Genomic DNA, 16558 nt, shown 5'->3' with positions numbered 1-16558 from the left:
CAAGGCCAGGAAGCTTCAACTAAAGTCGGAGCTAAATCAGGTTAAGAGGAACAACCTCTCCATCAATGATTATGCTTTGAAGATCAAGAGTATCATTGAGGCTCTTGGATCTATTAAAGTCTCAGTGGAATACAATGACATTGTCCGTGCATGCTTGGATGGTCTAGGAGATGAGTATGTACATTTCAGATCTTCCATGAATACAAGAGACGACATCCCCGTGTTCCAAGATTTGATTTCTATGCTTATTCTTGAGGAGAAGAACCTTGACACATCTTCTTCTCATGGAAAAAATAATTCTGAACAGGCCTTCTATTCTAACTCCAACAGAGGTAGAGGTAGAGGTCGTGGTCAAGGCCCAAGGGGTTGCAGGGGACAATTTCAAGAAGGTCAATCAAATCAAAACAATACAGGTGTCAGGGGAAACCAGTCTCAAGGCAGGGGGAGTCAAAGAGGTCGTGGTGTAGGATCAAGCGGGCAGCAACATACTGCAGATAGCAGAGAATGTTGGACTTGTGGTGAAAGAGGTCACATGTCACGTGACTGTCCAAAGGGAAAAGCAAGTGGAAAGAGAGAACATGGAAACTATGCATCTACTAGTAGAGACGCAGATGAAAGCAAAAACGAGCGCATGTTTGTTATGCAACATGTAATGAATACAATGACTGCAGAGAATTCCACCCAAGATGATGTTTGCTATGTGGATTCAGGTGCCTCTAATCACATGACGTCTCGTGGAGAGTGGTTTAGAGATATGCGCAAACCAGATGTGTCAGGCTATGTGTAGACAGGAGATGACACAGCTCACACCATTGCTCATGTAGGGGACATACCTCTAAATACGAAGAGTGGGAAATCAAAGTACTTAGCAGATGTACTTCATGTTCCAAACATTACAAAGAATCTTGTTTCTGTTGGACAAATGGTTGAGCAGGGTTTGCAGGTTCACTTCAATCCCAATGGCTGTTATGTAGAAGATTTCCAGAATGGCTGTAAGCTGATCACAGAGGGAAAATGTGTGGGCAGAATGTTTACACTGAATGTAGACATGCCTCAGGTAAAAGCTGCATTATTTGCACAGGGCACAGGTGTTGTGGCTGATGTTGACATTTGGCACAAACGCATTGGCCATGTCAATGAGCAGAGATTGCGCAGCATGCAATCAAAATAGATTGTAAAAGGTTTGCCCAAATTCAAGGTGGATGGTATGCATAAAGTGTGTGCAGCATGCCAGTTTGGAAAACATTCAAAGGGCTCATTTCCACGTGAGCTCAATGTATGTAAAAAGCCACTTGAGGTGGTGAACACAGATGTTTGGGGTCCAACCGATACTGCAAGTATACATGGTTGCAGGTATTATGTCTCTTTCATTGATGACCATACAAGGAAAGTATGGGTCTACTTCATGTGTAACAAAAGTGAAGTGTTTGGTCACTTTCAGGACTTGAAAGTTGTGATTGAGAAGGAGACAGATATGCAAATCAAGACATTGAGGTCAGATGGAGGGGGAGAGTACTTCTCCAATGATTTTTCAGATTTTGTGTGAATGCATGGTATACACAGGCAGTTTACATGCAGATATACTCCAGAGCAGAATGGGGTCGCAGAAAGGAAAACCAGGCACATTGCAGAGGTCGCACGTGCATTTATGAATGAGAAGAACATGCCTCATAATTTCTGGGTTGAAGCTGTAAATACGGTTGTGTACATTATGAACAGGACACCTACAGCTGCGGTGCATGATGTAACGCCTGAGGAAAAGTTTACAGGTACAAAGCCTGATTTGGCACACTTGAAAGTGTTTGGCTGCATAGCTTACATGCATGTACCAGATGAGTTGCGTAGGAAATTGGATCCTAAAGCGGAGAAATGTATTCTTGTGGGATATTCCCTTGAACAAAAGGGGTACAGGTGCTACAATCCTACTACACGAGAATTACGAGTGAGCAGAGATGTAGTCTTTGATGAGATGAGCAGCTGGTACAGTAATGCACATGGCACTATTGGGGCTGATATAAAAGATGATGTGGTTGTACAAAATGTGAGGCCACAGTCACAGGTTTTGAGTGGACCACAAGAGTCGTCTTCTCATGGCTCTGTTGAGAAGCCATGGAATGGTAGACTACGTACGCAGGTTACTCCACCAGCAGGTACAGGGAATGTATCACGAAAAGGAAAGGAAAAGGTTGATGAACCTCCCTTTATGGTTGATGCATCATTAGGTTTTTCACATGTAGACATGGATTCAGATGGTTCTGAACAAAGTCTTGATGAGGAATTTGGAATTCCGGCTGTCAGGACACCTGGTGTAAGGAAAGTACAAGAAGATGCTAGAGGGCAAAGGAGTGACCCAGGACCGCGCAGATCTAACAGAGTCAGAAATCCAGTTCAGAAATTGACTTATGATGGGTATCTAGCTCATCACCAAGCCTACATGGCTAAGGTGATACAGGATGTGGAGCCCACATGTTTTGAGGATGCAGTTGGAAATGTGCATTGGGATGATGCAATGAATGAAGAGATGGCTGCATTGGAAGCAAACGACACATGGGAGTTGGTGCCATTGCCAAGTGGCAAGAAAGCTATTGGGTGTAAATGGGTGTATAAAACTAAGCATAAGGCTGATGGTAACATTGAGCGTCACAAGGCAAGGCTGGTTGCAAAGGGTTATGCACAGACGTATGGCATAGACTATGAGGAGACCTTTGCTCCAGTGGCAAAGATGTCGACTATGAGAGCTGTCATAGCAGTGGCTGCATCTAGAGGATGGATTATGCATCAAATGGATGTAAAGAATGCCTTCTTGAATGGTGAGTTGCAAGAGGAAGTGTATATGGATCAGCCACCTGGTTATGTCGATCCGGGTTACCCAGATTATGTATGCAGACTTCTCAAAGCTTTGTATGGTTTGAAGCAGGGCTCTAGAGCATGGTATGACAGGATTGCCAAGTACCTTGTCAGTATTGGGTTTAGGAGAGCTCATGCTGATCATTCACTCTATGTACGTGAGAGTGATGTGGGGATTGTGGTCATTACCATATATGTATTATTGTGGGTGACAATGCTATGGAGATTGACCATGTGAAGGGTCTTATCAAATAGGAGTTTGAAATGAAAGATTTGGGCGAGTTGCGCTACTTTCTTGGCATTGAGGTGATCAGGACTCCAGAGGGTGTATGGTTGTCACAGAGACAGTATGCTTTGGACATGTTGTCAAAGTATGGTATGGCTGATTGTAAGCCAATTTCTATTCCCTTGGATGTGAATGCAAAGCTGAGTGCAGAGAAGGGTGATGTTGTTGAGGATGTCAACATGTATAGGAAGATTGTGGGTAGTCTAATCTACTTGACTATCACGAGGCCAGACTTGAGCTACACAGTAGGCTTGGAGAGTCGATTCATGCAGCTTCCGAGGAAGCCACATTTGGATGGAGTATGACGCACACTTTGATATGTGCAAGGGACTCTTGACTACGCATTGTTCTATGCAGCAGATGTGCCATTAGCATTGTATGGGTATACAGATGCAGATTGGGCAGGTAGCATTGTTGATAGGAGATCTACGAGTGGCTTCATGTTCTCTTTTGGGAGTGCTGCTGTTACTTGGAGCAGCAAAAAGCAGCCTACGGTTGCTTTATCGAGCACAGAGGCCGAGTACAGAGGTGCATCAGTTGCAGCGTGCGAGGTAGCTTGGCTACGCACATTACTTGAGGACTTGGGAGTGCACGTGGACCAACAGATTGTCATCCATTGTGACAACCTCAGCAGCATGCAGTTGGCTAGGAACCCAGTGTTCCATGCCAGAACTAACCACATAGAGGTCCATTACCACTACGTTCGAGAGCGAGTGTTGGCGGGCGACATCGACTTGGTCTACGTCAGCACAGAGGAGCAAATAGCGGATATCTTTACCAAGGCCCTCGGAGTTGAGAAGCTTCGACGTTTACGGACTATGCTTGGACTCTGCGACATGCAGAGCTCGATGGGGAGTGTTGAGATGTCGAGCTCTACATCTTTATACGCACAACGGTAAGATGAATCATGTCTCTTATAGTAGGTGCTTCAACAAGAGTAAAAATCAAATTGATATGGTTGATGGTGATACAGAATCTCACGTAATTTCAATTAATAGTAATGTTCTTTAGGTCAAGTCTTTTTATGTTATTCACAGTCAAATAAATTGTACGAGTTATAGAGACTACCAAATACAAAGCGGTAAGACCTCCCAAAAACATATGTTTGGTTCAAGTCCTTGTTGGAATCCACTTCTCATGAAGTTATTGGGTAAACCTAAACCCGAGGTTTGGAAGTAAACCAAAAACTCATATGTTGGTAGTACTTTTACCTATATCCTATGCTTTTGAGGGGGGTTCTTGTGATAGCACCAGGTTATGGGTGTACCAAGACCCTTGGTTGTGAGCACACCTTAAACTCATGATTTATGAGTATGCCACAAAGTCACGGTTAAGGGTAAACCTCAAACATTATGTCATGAGAGTGGTGAGTCTAATTTGGGCTTGAGAGGGGGATAAATTGTTCGTTTTTCAAGCCCTATGAGGTCTAAACTCGTGGGAATATGTCCTGTGGCATGTAGGCACAATCAGCTTTTAGGTGGAGTTTGCATGGCAAGTTCTCACCTGGAGGATGACGCCTTGGAATCATGTCGAAGGAAGGGAGAAACACAGAAGGGTTGTAAGATTGGCATTTTAATGCATTTAAGTATTCTGATTATCTTATGATTATGCCAAAATGTCATAGTAGATATGCAAGCCCAAGTGCATGGATTTAATGCTTACGAAGAAAGGTTTATATGGAAAAAGCCTCCTAAACCATGCAAGGTAAGTTAGGTAGTTTAAAGCCATGTGTCCATTGATAGAGAGGATAATGAGTGACTAATTCTACTGCGTGAGGGAGGCCAAAAAGTGCTAGTCCTTAAAATTTATGTGAAAATCGTTCGCATCTCATGCAAATAGGTAGATTTTACACCAATTGGGATATTTTTAAGTCCTTGTGCTTTGTATCTGGAGCGCTAAAAGAAGAAAAGAAAGGGGAGAAGAAGAAGGGATAAGGAAAAGAAGAGGAGGATATATGCTTCTATAAAATTCTCTATCTCAACAAAGGGAAAGAGGAAAAGAAGGGGGAAGGCTTTTTTAAAGGTTCTCACTCTCTTAACAAAAGAGAAGAAGGCAAAAAGAAAGACAAGGCTAATCACACGGGTTCTTGCTCTCTCGGTGCAAGAAAAGAGGGAAAGAAGAAGAAGAGGCTTTGAGATTTTTGGCCTGGTTTTGGGTTATTCAATCAAGTCTTACATCAATAGTAATGTGTATATTGGAATTGCATACTCTGGGTTATCAAAATTGTTAAGTGGAAGCGTTCATGGATTGTAGGCTCATACTCTTTCATGTTTCTCAAATTTTATTTTAAATCAGTCAAAAGTTCTTATTATCTAGCGAATGGTGTTAAATTACACAAATCCACATTGCTTCCTATTTGTTACTAATCCTCTCTCAACTCTCTTAAAATCAGAAGCTAAATGCTTTTCTAATCAACTCTGGAGAACCAAGCACTCTGACAATGCACAGACATATAAACATGTGTGTGTGTGTGTGTGTGTGTGTGTGTGTGTGTGTGTGTGTGTGTGTGTGTGTGTGTGTGTGTGTGGCCGAGTGGGGGGGGGGGGGGGGATGCAATGGGCATAGGGTTATTATGACTTGATGGTGGAGGAGAGATTGAAGAACATGCTATTTGCTTGGGGGGTCCACTATATTGAGATCTTGTATATCACATGCGTTCAAGAGGTATTTATAAAATTCCCTATTCTACATTTGTTGAGGTATAGAGAGACCCTTTATGTACCACTTTTTTCAATAAAAAGACCCTTGGTGTACCAAAACAAAATTCAATTTAAAACACTCTTTAGTATGTATACTTTAATTCGTAAGCTCATAAGAGAAATTAACCCTTTATGTTGAAGTCGTGCGCTAATCTAAATATTTTTTCAGTGAAACTCCCCAGGCTATTTGTCTGTAGCATTTGATAACAATGGGTACATGCTTGCCAATTTATGTATCACTTCTTTGAGTTTCAAGCTATCAAGATAATTGATCAAAGAGATGCAACCTATATTTATGCTAGACCTTGAAGAAGTAAAGAAGCTCGCTCTCTCTCTCTCTCTCTCTCTCTCTCTCTCTCTCTCTCTCTCTCATATGCACACACATATACACACAAAGTTATGTACATAGAGAGGCGAATACGCTTTATGTTCAATTGATTAAAGTTGGTTGATTTAAGTTAAACATAAAATCTCAAAGTAATTTCTCATTGCTTTGTACCCATTGATATTTGTAAGTTTACCACTGTCACATGACATTTATCATGTAATGGTTTATTATGTTGCTAATTTTTATTTTTACTAATAGTGAATTGATGTTGTGTAGATTGGAACTATGGGAACTTAGAGAAAGGTGCCAAATAATATCTTTGGATTTTTATATATATGCACAGTGTTGTTATTTTTTCCAATAATCCAATATGATTTCATTGTAAATATCTAATGAGAACCCACCCTATAAAGGGTCATGTAGTAATTGATAGCCACCACTCATTGACTAAAGTGTAAAGAGGGGCCTTAAATACTTGGCACCTAAAATAGGTTGATAATAAACTTAAATATTCAACTCCACGATAGGTCCAATGGAGTTTGGGGTCTACAATGTTAGGCCATACTTGTGCAAGATTCTCCTCACTCAACTCTTATGCTAAGCTGTGTGTGCAAAAATTCTATTTACATCGCCTTCTCTTACAAGCTATCAATATCAAGTCTATTCCATGTGCGTGGGTGTGTATGGTGTCCTTGTCTATTTGTGTGTACTTGGTTTTAGGAGAGATAGTGAGAGGTTGATTAATATGTGTGTGTGTGAGAAAAATTGAATAGCTTAGGAACATGTTGTCTCGATCTCTCAATAGACACATGTAGAGATTTTTTTGTACTCAACACTGACAATGTGCAAGCAAATGCTATTATATATACAACAAGCAATTGCTATGTTTATGCCAAAATGCAATTATAAAAGAGAATAGTGACAAAAAACTATTATATTATAATATTATATTATATAAAAGCTAGAGATAATTTAACTAGGCTTCATCCAATTCAGTAAAATATATAAGCAAAGAAAGAAATAGCATCTCAATATAAGGGACAATGAGAGAGACTGATGATATAAATATCATGTTATATATTTACTATTTTATTTTCTAAGGCATTTTTAGTTTTCCATTGTAACACTTTCAAAGGAAAAGATAGAACGATCATGAACTACAGCTTATTGAAAACATCTCATAGATTGCTTTAGGGTGCAATCTAGTGCTTTAGGGTGTGCACAATAGCTTGTCAATATATTGGGGACCTATGCTATTGGTCACTCTCACATGCTACCATCCAATTTTTATTTTCCCACGAATAATCCTTTTAGCTACCATCCAATTTTTATACAAAAGACTACAACTTTGTTATGAGGGATGCCAAAATTCATGAAAACGTGTGGTATTGATGGTGCAAAAATTCCAACAAGAGAACTTAATTTGTTAGATCCCATAGAAACACCCATCAGGCATAATTATTTTCCTCTTAAGGTTCTAAAGTGAGTTCTCTTACATTTGCTACAAACGAATATTAATTTGGAACTAAAGTGGCTCATCCTACAAGTAAATTTCTAATTAATACAACTACTCTCCTTTTTTATATAATGGACATTCACAAAATCATTGAATATCTTTTAATCATTCGACCTCAAGATCTACCAAGGCATTTAGAAAAGTAATAACACTTTTGATGTTTTATCAACTATACATTTGACACTTAGCTGAAAGGAAATAATCTTGTTCTCATACCAATTGTTGGGTTTAGGGTTAGGTTTGTAAATATGAACACACTCCACAAGAAGAAGAATAGGAAGCTCTCAACACACAAACCAAAAGATGTATTATAATAAGTGTGCCAAATACAAGACCCCAGTAGAAAAACGACTAGGTATATATACATGAAAGAGGGAAAAAGTGTCCCAACGGTCCTAAGTGAGCATCATTGCCAAATAAAATAGAGAGCAACAGGATGTAGATGCTTTAGGTGGTACTGGCAACTACTATTTTGCAAACATGAGTATGTAGATGGATAGCTAGTGGATGAAGGTTTCAATGTTGGGTGGATGTGTCATAGAAATTTTGGGGAACCCTATCACAACCTTTAACGATTGAGGAAAAATAGAGGAAAAGTTTGAAATCGTTTGTAGCGTGTGGCAAGAACTTATGTTGAGGGTTCTTAAGGACTTCAAGTAAACGAAGCTATTTGGTAACTCTTTCAACTCAACACATGATGAGAGATCAAGTTCTTCGAGGGAAATCAAGCTGCCAATGGTTTGGGGTAGACTCTCTAGACTTTCACAATGAGATAATATGAGTCTTTGCAGAGATTTCAAATTTCCGAGTTGTGCTGGTAGCTGCTTTAAGCTAGAGCACCGAGACATATCTAAGCTTTGCAAAGATGATAGTTTGCACAATGCGGGTTGTAGTGAGGTCAATTTATCACTGCATGACAAGTCTAGATGTCTAAGGGAAGATAGTTTTTCCATAGACTCTGGCATATTACCTAGTGAATCACAATTTCTTGCCTTGAGGATCTCCAATGTTTTCAATTCTCCAATGGTTTCAGGTAGGCGAACCAACTTATTGCAGTTGCTTATATCAAGCTCCTTCAGCCTCTCTAGCTTACCAAGAGTCTTGGGCAGCTCTTGCAACTGTTTACATGAAGACACATCGAGAACTTCTAAGAATCTCATGTTGCTTACATCTGGCAATTTGGTTACTTCTTCACAGTTGGAGAGGTCGAGAAAACAGAGAGATGTTAATTTGGAGAAGGTGGATGTTGGAAAATTAGAGAAGCCTTCGTTTTGAGACAAGTTAAGAGAGTGAAGCTTGCTCAAGGTACCTATGGATTTGGCAAGGCTTATTGTGTTTACACAGTTATTCAAGGTAACAAAGGTAAGATCTTTGCTTAAATAAGTTGGAGGAGAATCTTGAGAAGAAAAGTGATAGAGGAAGAGAAAAGGGAAACCTAGGAGTATGAAGATTAGTGCATATGAGAATTGGTCAAGAGTAATTATGATTGTGGAAGATATCATAAGATATAGTAAGAGTGGAAACCATCTCTGTGTAATGTGCCAAAAGATCTTGTGTAAATTAAATTTCTGTTGCATAAAACTCATTTGTATGCGACAATTGTCTAGGATTAGAAATCTTAGATTGCTCATTTTTGCAAGATCACTTGCATCCACCATTTTGTCTGTGCATGACAACCCTCGCAATTGATTGATCTGCATATAAGAAATTTCAAGTAATTAGTTTCATGAAAGATATGGGAAAGAGAAGTTCAAAGTGACATTTTTCCAACATAAATAGGTTTACATTTGTCTTTTTTGCAAGATCCATTAAATCCACATTCATGTTTGTGCTTGACAACCCTTCCTGCAAGAGAGACGTGTTTTAGTTCCAAGAAATCTATGGGAAGAAGAAAGAAGAAATTTTCTAGAGAGTGTCAGCCTTTTAACAACATAGGAAACAATTAACAAGAGGCCACATTGCACAATGATCTATCTACCAACAAGAGGTGAGATTTGAGCATAAGATGTGTCAAATCCACCAATTTGACCTGACCAATATATATATATATATATATCGAGAGAGAGAGAGAGAGAGAGAGAGAGAGAGAGAGCTTACCTCACTAGGTGGTAATACATTATCATTCACCACATACATTGATGGCTTCTCTAATTTGGCCCGTTTGATGGCAAGGGACACCATAAGGTCATGCACCTTCACCGTCTTACGAAGCTCATCTTCAGCCACTAAGGACTGGTCTTCAAGATGTGTCAAATTCTCTTTTGTGAGTGCAGCTTCAGCATCAGCCCATGGCTTGCCTTTCCAAAACAAAGCCACATCCACAAATCGTTGTTGGACATCCTGGGTCTGTAAATCCAAGCTCATCTCAAGGCGTGCAAAGATCTTCTCCTCGCCCGTAGAGGGTGAATCCTCAGCGGTCTTAATCCGTCTCTTTGCATTCTCCCATTTATCCCGGGTACGATTGTTCCTGTTATTGAAGTAAGAGCCTATGACTTCAAGTGCAAGGGGTAACCCTCCACATAGAGGCACAATTTGACGCACAAGCTCATACTCTGCCTCTGTAAAGTCTTTGTTGTGTGCTCCTGCCTTCTTCTTGAACAATTGCTCTGCGTCGAATGTATCCAAAGGTGGTGGCTCATAGAGCATACAATTGTTGGCTTCTGCACCGACAAGCCTGCAAAAGGTCTCTGCTTGTTCCTTTGGGCGAGAAGACATGATCAAAATGCTAGAAGGTGGAAGAGAATCTATGAGGTTTTCCGGCAACAGCTTTCTGAGATGCTCATCTTTCCAAACATTGTCAAGGATCAGGCAAATCCCCTGGTGGTTTCTATCTTTGATTTGTTTCGCGCATGTGAGGAGAGAGTCACGTCCATGTTCTTCGTCATGGAACTTGAAGGATTGCTCAGAGATTTGCAATAAGATTTCTTGTTGAATATCTAGGATGGAAGCTGGATTTTGACCCACCTCCACATAGGCCACAATGTGCTTCTTTTTTCTTTCTATTTCCCTCTTCACATGTCGCAAGAGGGTAGTCTTTCCTATGCCTCCAATTCCATAGATGCCCACCACACGGATTCCTGGTTGCTCTAGGAAGTCCATCATTTTTTTACTACGGCTCTCAAGGCCCACAAAGTTTCCCGTACCTTGTACCGGTCGGGCATACTTAGGGCTTAGGTGGATTAGCCGAATCTTCATCAATGTATCTAACCTTGTATGAATGACCTTCAATTGGTTTTCTACATGTGTCAAGGTTCCTACATTGCATGGTGCAGTTGCAACATCGCCTATACATGACCACAATCGAAAGATGCATTGCTTTCTGTTACAAGCACATCTTTGTTTCATTAGGGCTTCCCAATCTTGGAAAAATAAAAATCCTTTCCAAACATCTTAAATGCATAAGTGAACGGTGAGTTTAGGAAATGAAAAGACACATGAAGTTGGAAAGTAAAACGACTTTTTGAGTCCATATGAAGCATTTTGAGTCCATGTAATGTAAAATGTAAAGAAAGGGTACCTCTTGTCCTCATCCTTCTTCAAGATGCAGGCCTGCTGTAAGAGGATGAAGATGTCTCTCTCGAAGGTCTCCATTTCATCTTCTTTAAGCACGTGAAGGTTCTCGGAGAGAAACTCAGCATGCTGTCTTATCTTGTCCCGCTTCTGCTTGTTGTCCTGCGAGATGGCGATGGCACTTATTATGAGGGCGAGCGATGAAAGGCCCACTCCGATCAAAGGTACATTGCCCGAAACCTTGGCCACGTCTTGCAGCACACGATTCACGGTGGCGGGATCGATGGAATCAAGCGCCTGGGTAAATTACAATACAAGAAGTTTTCAACATTAAATTGATGGGGATAGCAGCTGCATGAGCTTCTGCGGGCGATCAGGCCGTGCTGTGCTGCTGCACCTAGCTAGTGGGGCCGGCCGGCAGGGGATTGAACAACCCTCCCGGCCTCTCCCGCCGCCTCCCGCATGAGCAACTTGCAGTGAAGAGTGGAATTAGAAGGAATGAAATTAAAAGTGGAAGCTGCTACCTTGCCGAAGGAAAGGATGCACTTTAGGAGTGTAGGAGCACCCCAGATGTTGGAGATGACCATTGCATAATCGCCTTCAGCAGAACTGACCATGTCGGAAACACTTCGTTTAGCAGGCGCTGCTGCCATTAGTAATTAGTCTCTTATCTTATTATTATTAAGGGCACAGGGAGAGGCAGAGAGAGATAGAGAGAGAGGAGAGGGGGGCGCCTGTTATAATACTGTGAAGAATGGCAGCTTGTCGAGGCGCGCTGATGCTTCCTCTCCTCTCAATTAACGCATCTGATGATATCCGGCTCCTGCAGGACAGGGCCCTCATTAGTACCAAAAGAGTCGATTGCACTTGATACTTCAGCACAGGGAGAGGGAGAGAGAGATAGAGAGAGAGGAGCATCTGATGATATCCGGCTCCTGCAGGACAGGGCCCTCATTAGTACCAGAAGAGTCGATTGCACTTGATACTTCAGCACCAATCATGAGGAGTCCCTGAAGCCCATACAACAATATATTTACCTTGGGAATTCTGCAAGCATCGTAGCAGCACGAATGAGTGAAGCAAACTGTAGAATGAAAACCTTGCAACGAGAACCGTCTTTCTAAATACAATTAATTTGTCTCTATATTGTAACTACAATATTATTTTGTCCCTCCAACACTGGAGACAATAAAAGTGGCGGGAGAAGGGCACGTTTCCTATGGCATTATTGCCATTGTGGAGAGAGGTGCCTATTTGCCATACATGCACGTATGGTTTTTCTCTTTTTTTTATGGGCACAAGCATACATGGGCACAAAATATGTACATCTTCTAAAACTACAGTCTTTAAATTCTTTGCCCGGATACTTCGGCTAACTCCAAATTCCATTTGTGTGCTTGTGCTCAGGCCATTGATGTTTTGGGAGCATCTTTGGGAGGGATTTTTTTGAAGCCGCAAGAAAAAGCTATAAGACAACACAAAAGGTTTTTTACCTTGATTGTCTAGTATTGTTTATGAGAACACTGCAAGAAGACTTATGCCACTTGGCACCACCTCATTGGAGTGAGTTAATTATTGAAAAATAGAGGGGGCAAAAGAAGGCAAAAGGTTGTGAGCTAATTCTGAGAAATTGACACGACGTCCGCTACTTGTGGAGAGAGAGAGAGAGAGAGAGAGAGAGAGAGAGAGAGAGAGAGAGAGAGAGAATCAACAACGGTTGAATGAACTGGTACGCAGTGTTCTGCTACAGCAGCAAGCCCATGAAAGGTTAGGAACTAAACAACAAGCAAGAAAGGGAGAGAAGAAGAAACTAGAAAAAAAGGCAAAGAGTGAAAGCGCAAAGAAGCAGCAAGAGAACAAAGCCCATTGAAAGCAGAAGGGGGTGTGCATAGAACAAGCGAAAGAGAAGGAGGAGGCTACAACCAAATCATAAGAGAAGAAAAGGGCACCCGTGATGGAGCTAAACATGAAGGTATAACTCACGAGAGTGAAGGCATAACTCACAAGGAGAAACACAGTTTCCTGAACACGTCCAATGCCTCCCACTCGAATGGAAACATGCTTTATGGCGAGCTAGCTTTCCAATATGCCCTCACACATGTGAATTGACTGCCGCTCGATCTAGCTTCATCAGCAATGAACGACCAATTACATGTTAGGCTGAGGATAATTCTTCTAGGATCTGGAGTAAGGTCATCAATTATCTCTTGGAGCTTGTGTAATGTGTCAAGATCAACACACTCTGCCTAAATATGTAGCAGTTTATATGCTTCATGATCTTGAGGCATATATCAATTGAAAACATAGTCAATTATGTGGCTTTTTATAAAAAAAATTGTTGATCAAATGGATAAATATTATCATCTTCTTGATGGAGACTGAGTTTGCAAGATTGGGCATTGCAGGATTGCTCATGGTTTATAAAAAAAAATTGTTGATCAAATGGCTAAATATTATCATCTTCTTGATGGAGACTAAGTTTGCAAGATTGGGCATTGCAGGATTGCTCATGGTTTATACTATAAAGAAAGTCGATATAAGGTGAAACCAACAACCACAAAGACGTCAAAATGTGAATATACACTCTTGATAAGAGTCCTTATCTACAAACACACAAACAAGCACCCTAAGAATCTAATGGCAATGCGTTAATGCAGGTAGCTAGACCAAGGTAGAGATCAAGGCCTAACATGAAAGAAGAAGACTTGCAAGGTAGGATAGAACAATAGGGTCAACACTAGTAGATAGTAATTGCAACAACTGATCTAACCATTGTCCGATGGGGTACTATTGCAAAGTCAACTGAAATTTCAATGTAGAGTGTGATATGGATAGCATGGCCTTTGCTCATCTGATTAGCATAAAGAGAAGTGATGAATAATAAGGATCACCTCTCTTTGTGAAGTAGCATCACCACAACTCTTTGCCTTAGGAGTTGTTATAAGGTCTGGTAGAATAATAGTCAATGTCACAGACATAGAGGATGCCAAAGAAATGACACACTTAGTATGTATGTCAAAAGTGGTGTACATGTTCGAGCGTAACAAGTCCTTGAAAAGATTCATGTCCAGAATGTTGTCTCTTGGAGTGCATCGAGTGCAAGATATGCCCAACAGGGGCAAGGCTAGGAAGCTTTTGGCTGTTTTCAGTAGATGCGAAGAGAGGGCATCTCTCCAAATGCATTTACATACACTTACATCTTGAAAGAATCTACTAGTTGTGCTTGGCACTACCCTTGGTCGACCAAATTTGATGTACTTTATAAAGCACAAAAAGTGCTTGACAAGATTCCTATCCGGAATGTCATATGGTCGCAAGATATAGCTACCAAAAGGCAGGGCGTAGAGTCTCTAGGCTATTTTTAGCCTAGTACAAAGAGAGGACGGCTCCCCAAATGCAATCATCTATGATTGCATCTTGAAGGCATTTGGCAGTTGTACTTGGAACTACCTCGGTTGACATGTATGCCAAATGCATAAAGCACAAAAAGTGCTTGAAGAACTTCGTATCCAAAATGTCGTCTCTTGAAATGCAATGATTGTGAGATATGCCCAACAAATCCAATACGCCCTGACTCTACATTAACCCAAACCAAATTAAACAAATCAACAGATCAAAACAATTGATACAATATTATTTGTTTAAATTTATCGCTAGTAGAGATCCAACCGTTGAGTCGAATTGCTCGCGAGAGATGTGGTTGTTCTCCAACAACCATCACCAAGTTTCAAATTTTGTATGCCGCTCCCGAAACTTGATCATCTCTCTAGTTGGTCGAGTAAGAGTGATATTTTCCTAAGTTAGCAATAACAACAAAAAATCATTAACTAAAATATTTCTAATCACGGATCTAGGTTGTAATCTAACCAATCTTACATATTTGTCCTTCCAAGTTGCTTTGCCTCCCAAGCCAGAGTGCGTGGGAGTTTGTCTAGCTCAAGGTTCGCATTGTTGTCTGTAGGATGATCACATTGCAGCTTGATCGCTCTTTTCTTTCATTGCCCACTCCCACTCCACATCTGCCATGTTTCCATCGTGATAGCTTTTGTCTAAATCTCTAACTTGGTTGGCCGCTGCTCATCGTACACTGGACTACCTATTTTTCAAAAATGTTTATATGTAGACCTCCAACGACTGTTGTGGAAAACGCTGATCGGGGGCATTTAGAAATATAGCAAGCAACGTGTTCTCAATGTAGCGTGCATGATCGGACAGCTGGTCTCTAAAATTTACAAAACAATTCTTATACGTCGAATGTATAAGAATCTAAAGATGGCGTTGAAATGCCCTGCAGTGTGCTGTATCGAAGTCCATCTCCCCGCCATACTTATCCCTATAGTAGCACCATTGCGTATCTATCATAGGTGCATTCATATCCTCATCCTCTGTGTCTAGGAGGACACGCTCTGAAATAGGGGACTCCGTCTCCCCCACTAACAAAACAAGGAAAGCCACAAGAGCCCTTGTCGCTCCGTCTCTCTCCGCGCTCATTCCCCCGAAACCAATGTCCACACACGCTGCTAGAAGAACTGCGTCAACAATGCTCGAGCAAAGCAATAGTGTAATGGAGTGGCGTGGGACCTTGCGATGCCATGGGAGTGGGACCGTATGATGGAAGGGAAGTAGGACGGTAAGAAGGGGCCGTAGACTAAGGTGCCATCGGTGCGAGGCTTTGGATGGAAGAAGTCCCTCACTGACTCCCCCATGGCGTGGATTGAGGAGAAAGAGTGTAGCGGCCAAACAATTCCTCCGTCAAACGGAAGTACTGGTCCCATAATGAGAGCATCCGCTGTAGGTCTGGATCTACCACCGGTGGAGGAACCTGAGTAGAGTACTTGTAAGATGGCCATGCCTGCAAATAACAAAGAGAAACCTATAACGCTCATGGTCACATAAAACTAGCCACAAATAATCTTAATTTCTTTGCTTGGTCTCACCGCTTCAAGGCTCGAGTCCACTAGAGGCGATGTCCACCCCGAGTGGGAGCCCACCTGGATGTGAACCAACCAAAAGAAGAACCAGATGGCTGCTCCCGACCAGATGGTCTCTTGTCTGACATCTACATCACAGAGAGAAATATGAGATTTAGCTCCTCATATTTCTCCTTAACTCCCTCTATTGCTCATTATCTACTCATATTGTACTTTATTGTCCTCTCTCCTTCTCTTTGCTTTCTCTCTCTACTCACTCATATATATATGTACGCAAGCACGTAGATACATATACATACCAGTAGACCACAACAGCGGCTAGTAGTACCAAAGCTCAAGTGGTGGATTCCTCGCCGCGATGAAGAAGAAGCTGCAGTCGTGCTGCGCTCAACCGCTTCGCCGCCGTCGTGCCTTCGTAATGCTCGATCGCACACACACTCT

The 16558-nt window shown here is 41.4% G+C and overlaps 1 protein-coding gene across 1 annotated transcript; it reads right to left on the bottom strand.

The window, feature by feature from the left end:
- Positions 1-7955: 7955 nt before the first annotated feature.
- Positions 7956-11925, bottom strand: LOC147427551 (uncharacterized). The gene is made up of 5 exons (XM_086497294.1): positions 11711-11925; positions 11194-11483; positions 9774-10995; positions 9462-9521; positions 7956-9370 (listed from the first exon to the last, which is right to left on the bottom strand). Exons 1-5 carry the CDS (start codon positions 11837-11839, stop codon positions 8177-8179), a joined length of 2895 nt encoding a protein of 964 aa, XP_086353420.1. The 5' UTR covers positions 11840-11925; the 3' UTR covers positions 7956-8176.
- Between the last annotated feature and the right edge of the window lie 4633 nt (positions 11926-16558).

This window comes from Adiantum capillus-veneris, chromosome 23 (genome assembly GCF_014529385.1).
Source record: "Adiantum capillus-veneris isolate H3 chromosome 23, ASM1452938v2, whole genome shotgun sequence".
NCBI classification, from domain to species: Eukaryota; Viridiplantae; Streptophyta; class Polypodiopsida; order Polypodiales; family Pteridaceae; genus Adiantum; species Adiantum capillus-veneris.
Note: the sequence above shows the minus strand (reverse complement) of the source record. Positions and strands in the feature narration are given on the sequence as shown.

Bases quoted from the DNA above. Each gene is read 5' to 3' on its own strand.
- LOC147427551 (XM_086497294.1), bottom strand. From the start codon at position 11,839: ATGGCAGCAGCGCCTGCTAAACGAAGTGTTTCCGACATGGTCAGTTCT. The intron at 10,996-11,193 runs GTACCCTTTCTT...TGCTTGTAACAG, and splicing joins AAGAAGGATGAGGACAAGAG to AAAGCAATGCATCTTTCGAT. The intron at 9,371-9,461 runs GTAAACCTATTT...TCTTATATGCAG, and splicing joins ATCTTGCAAAAAAGACAAAT to ATCAATCAATTGCGAGGGTT.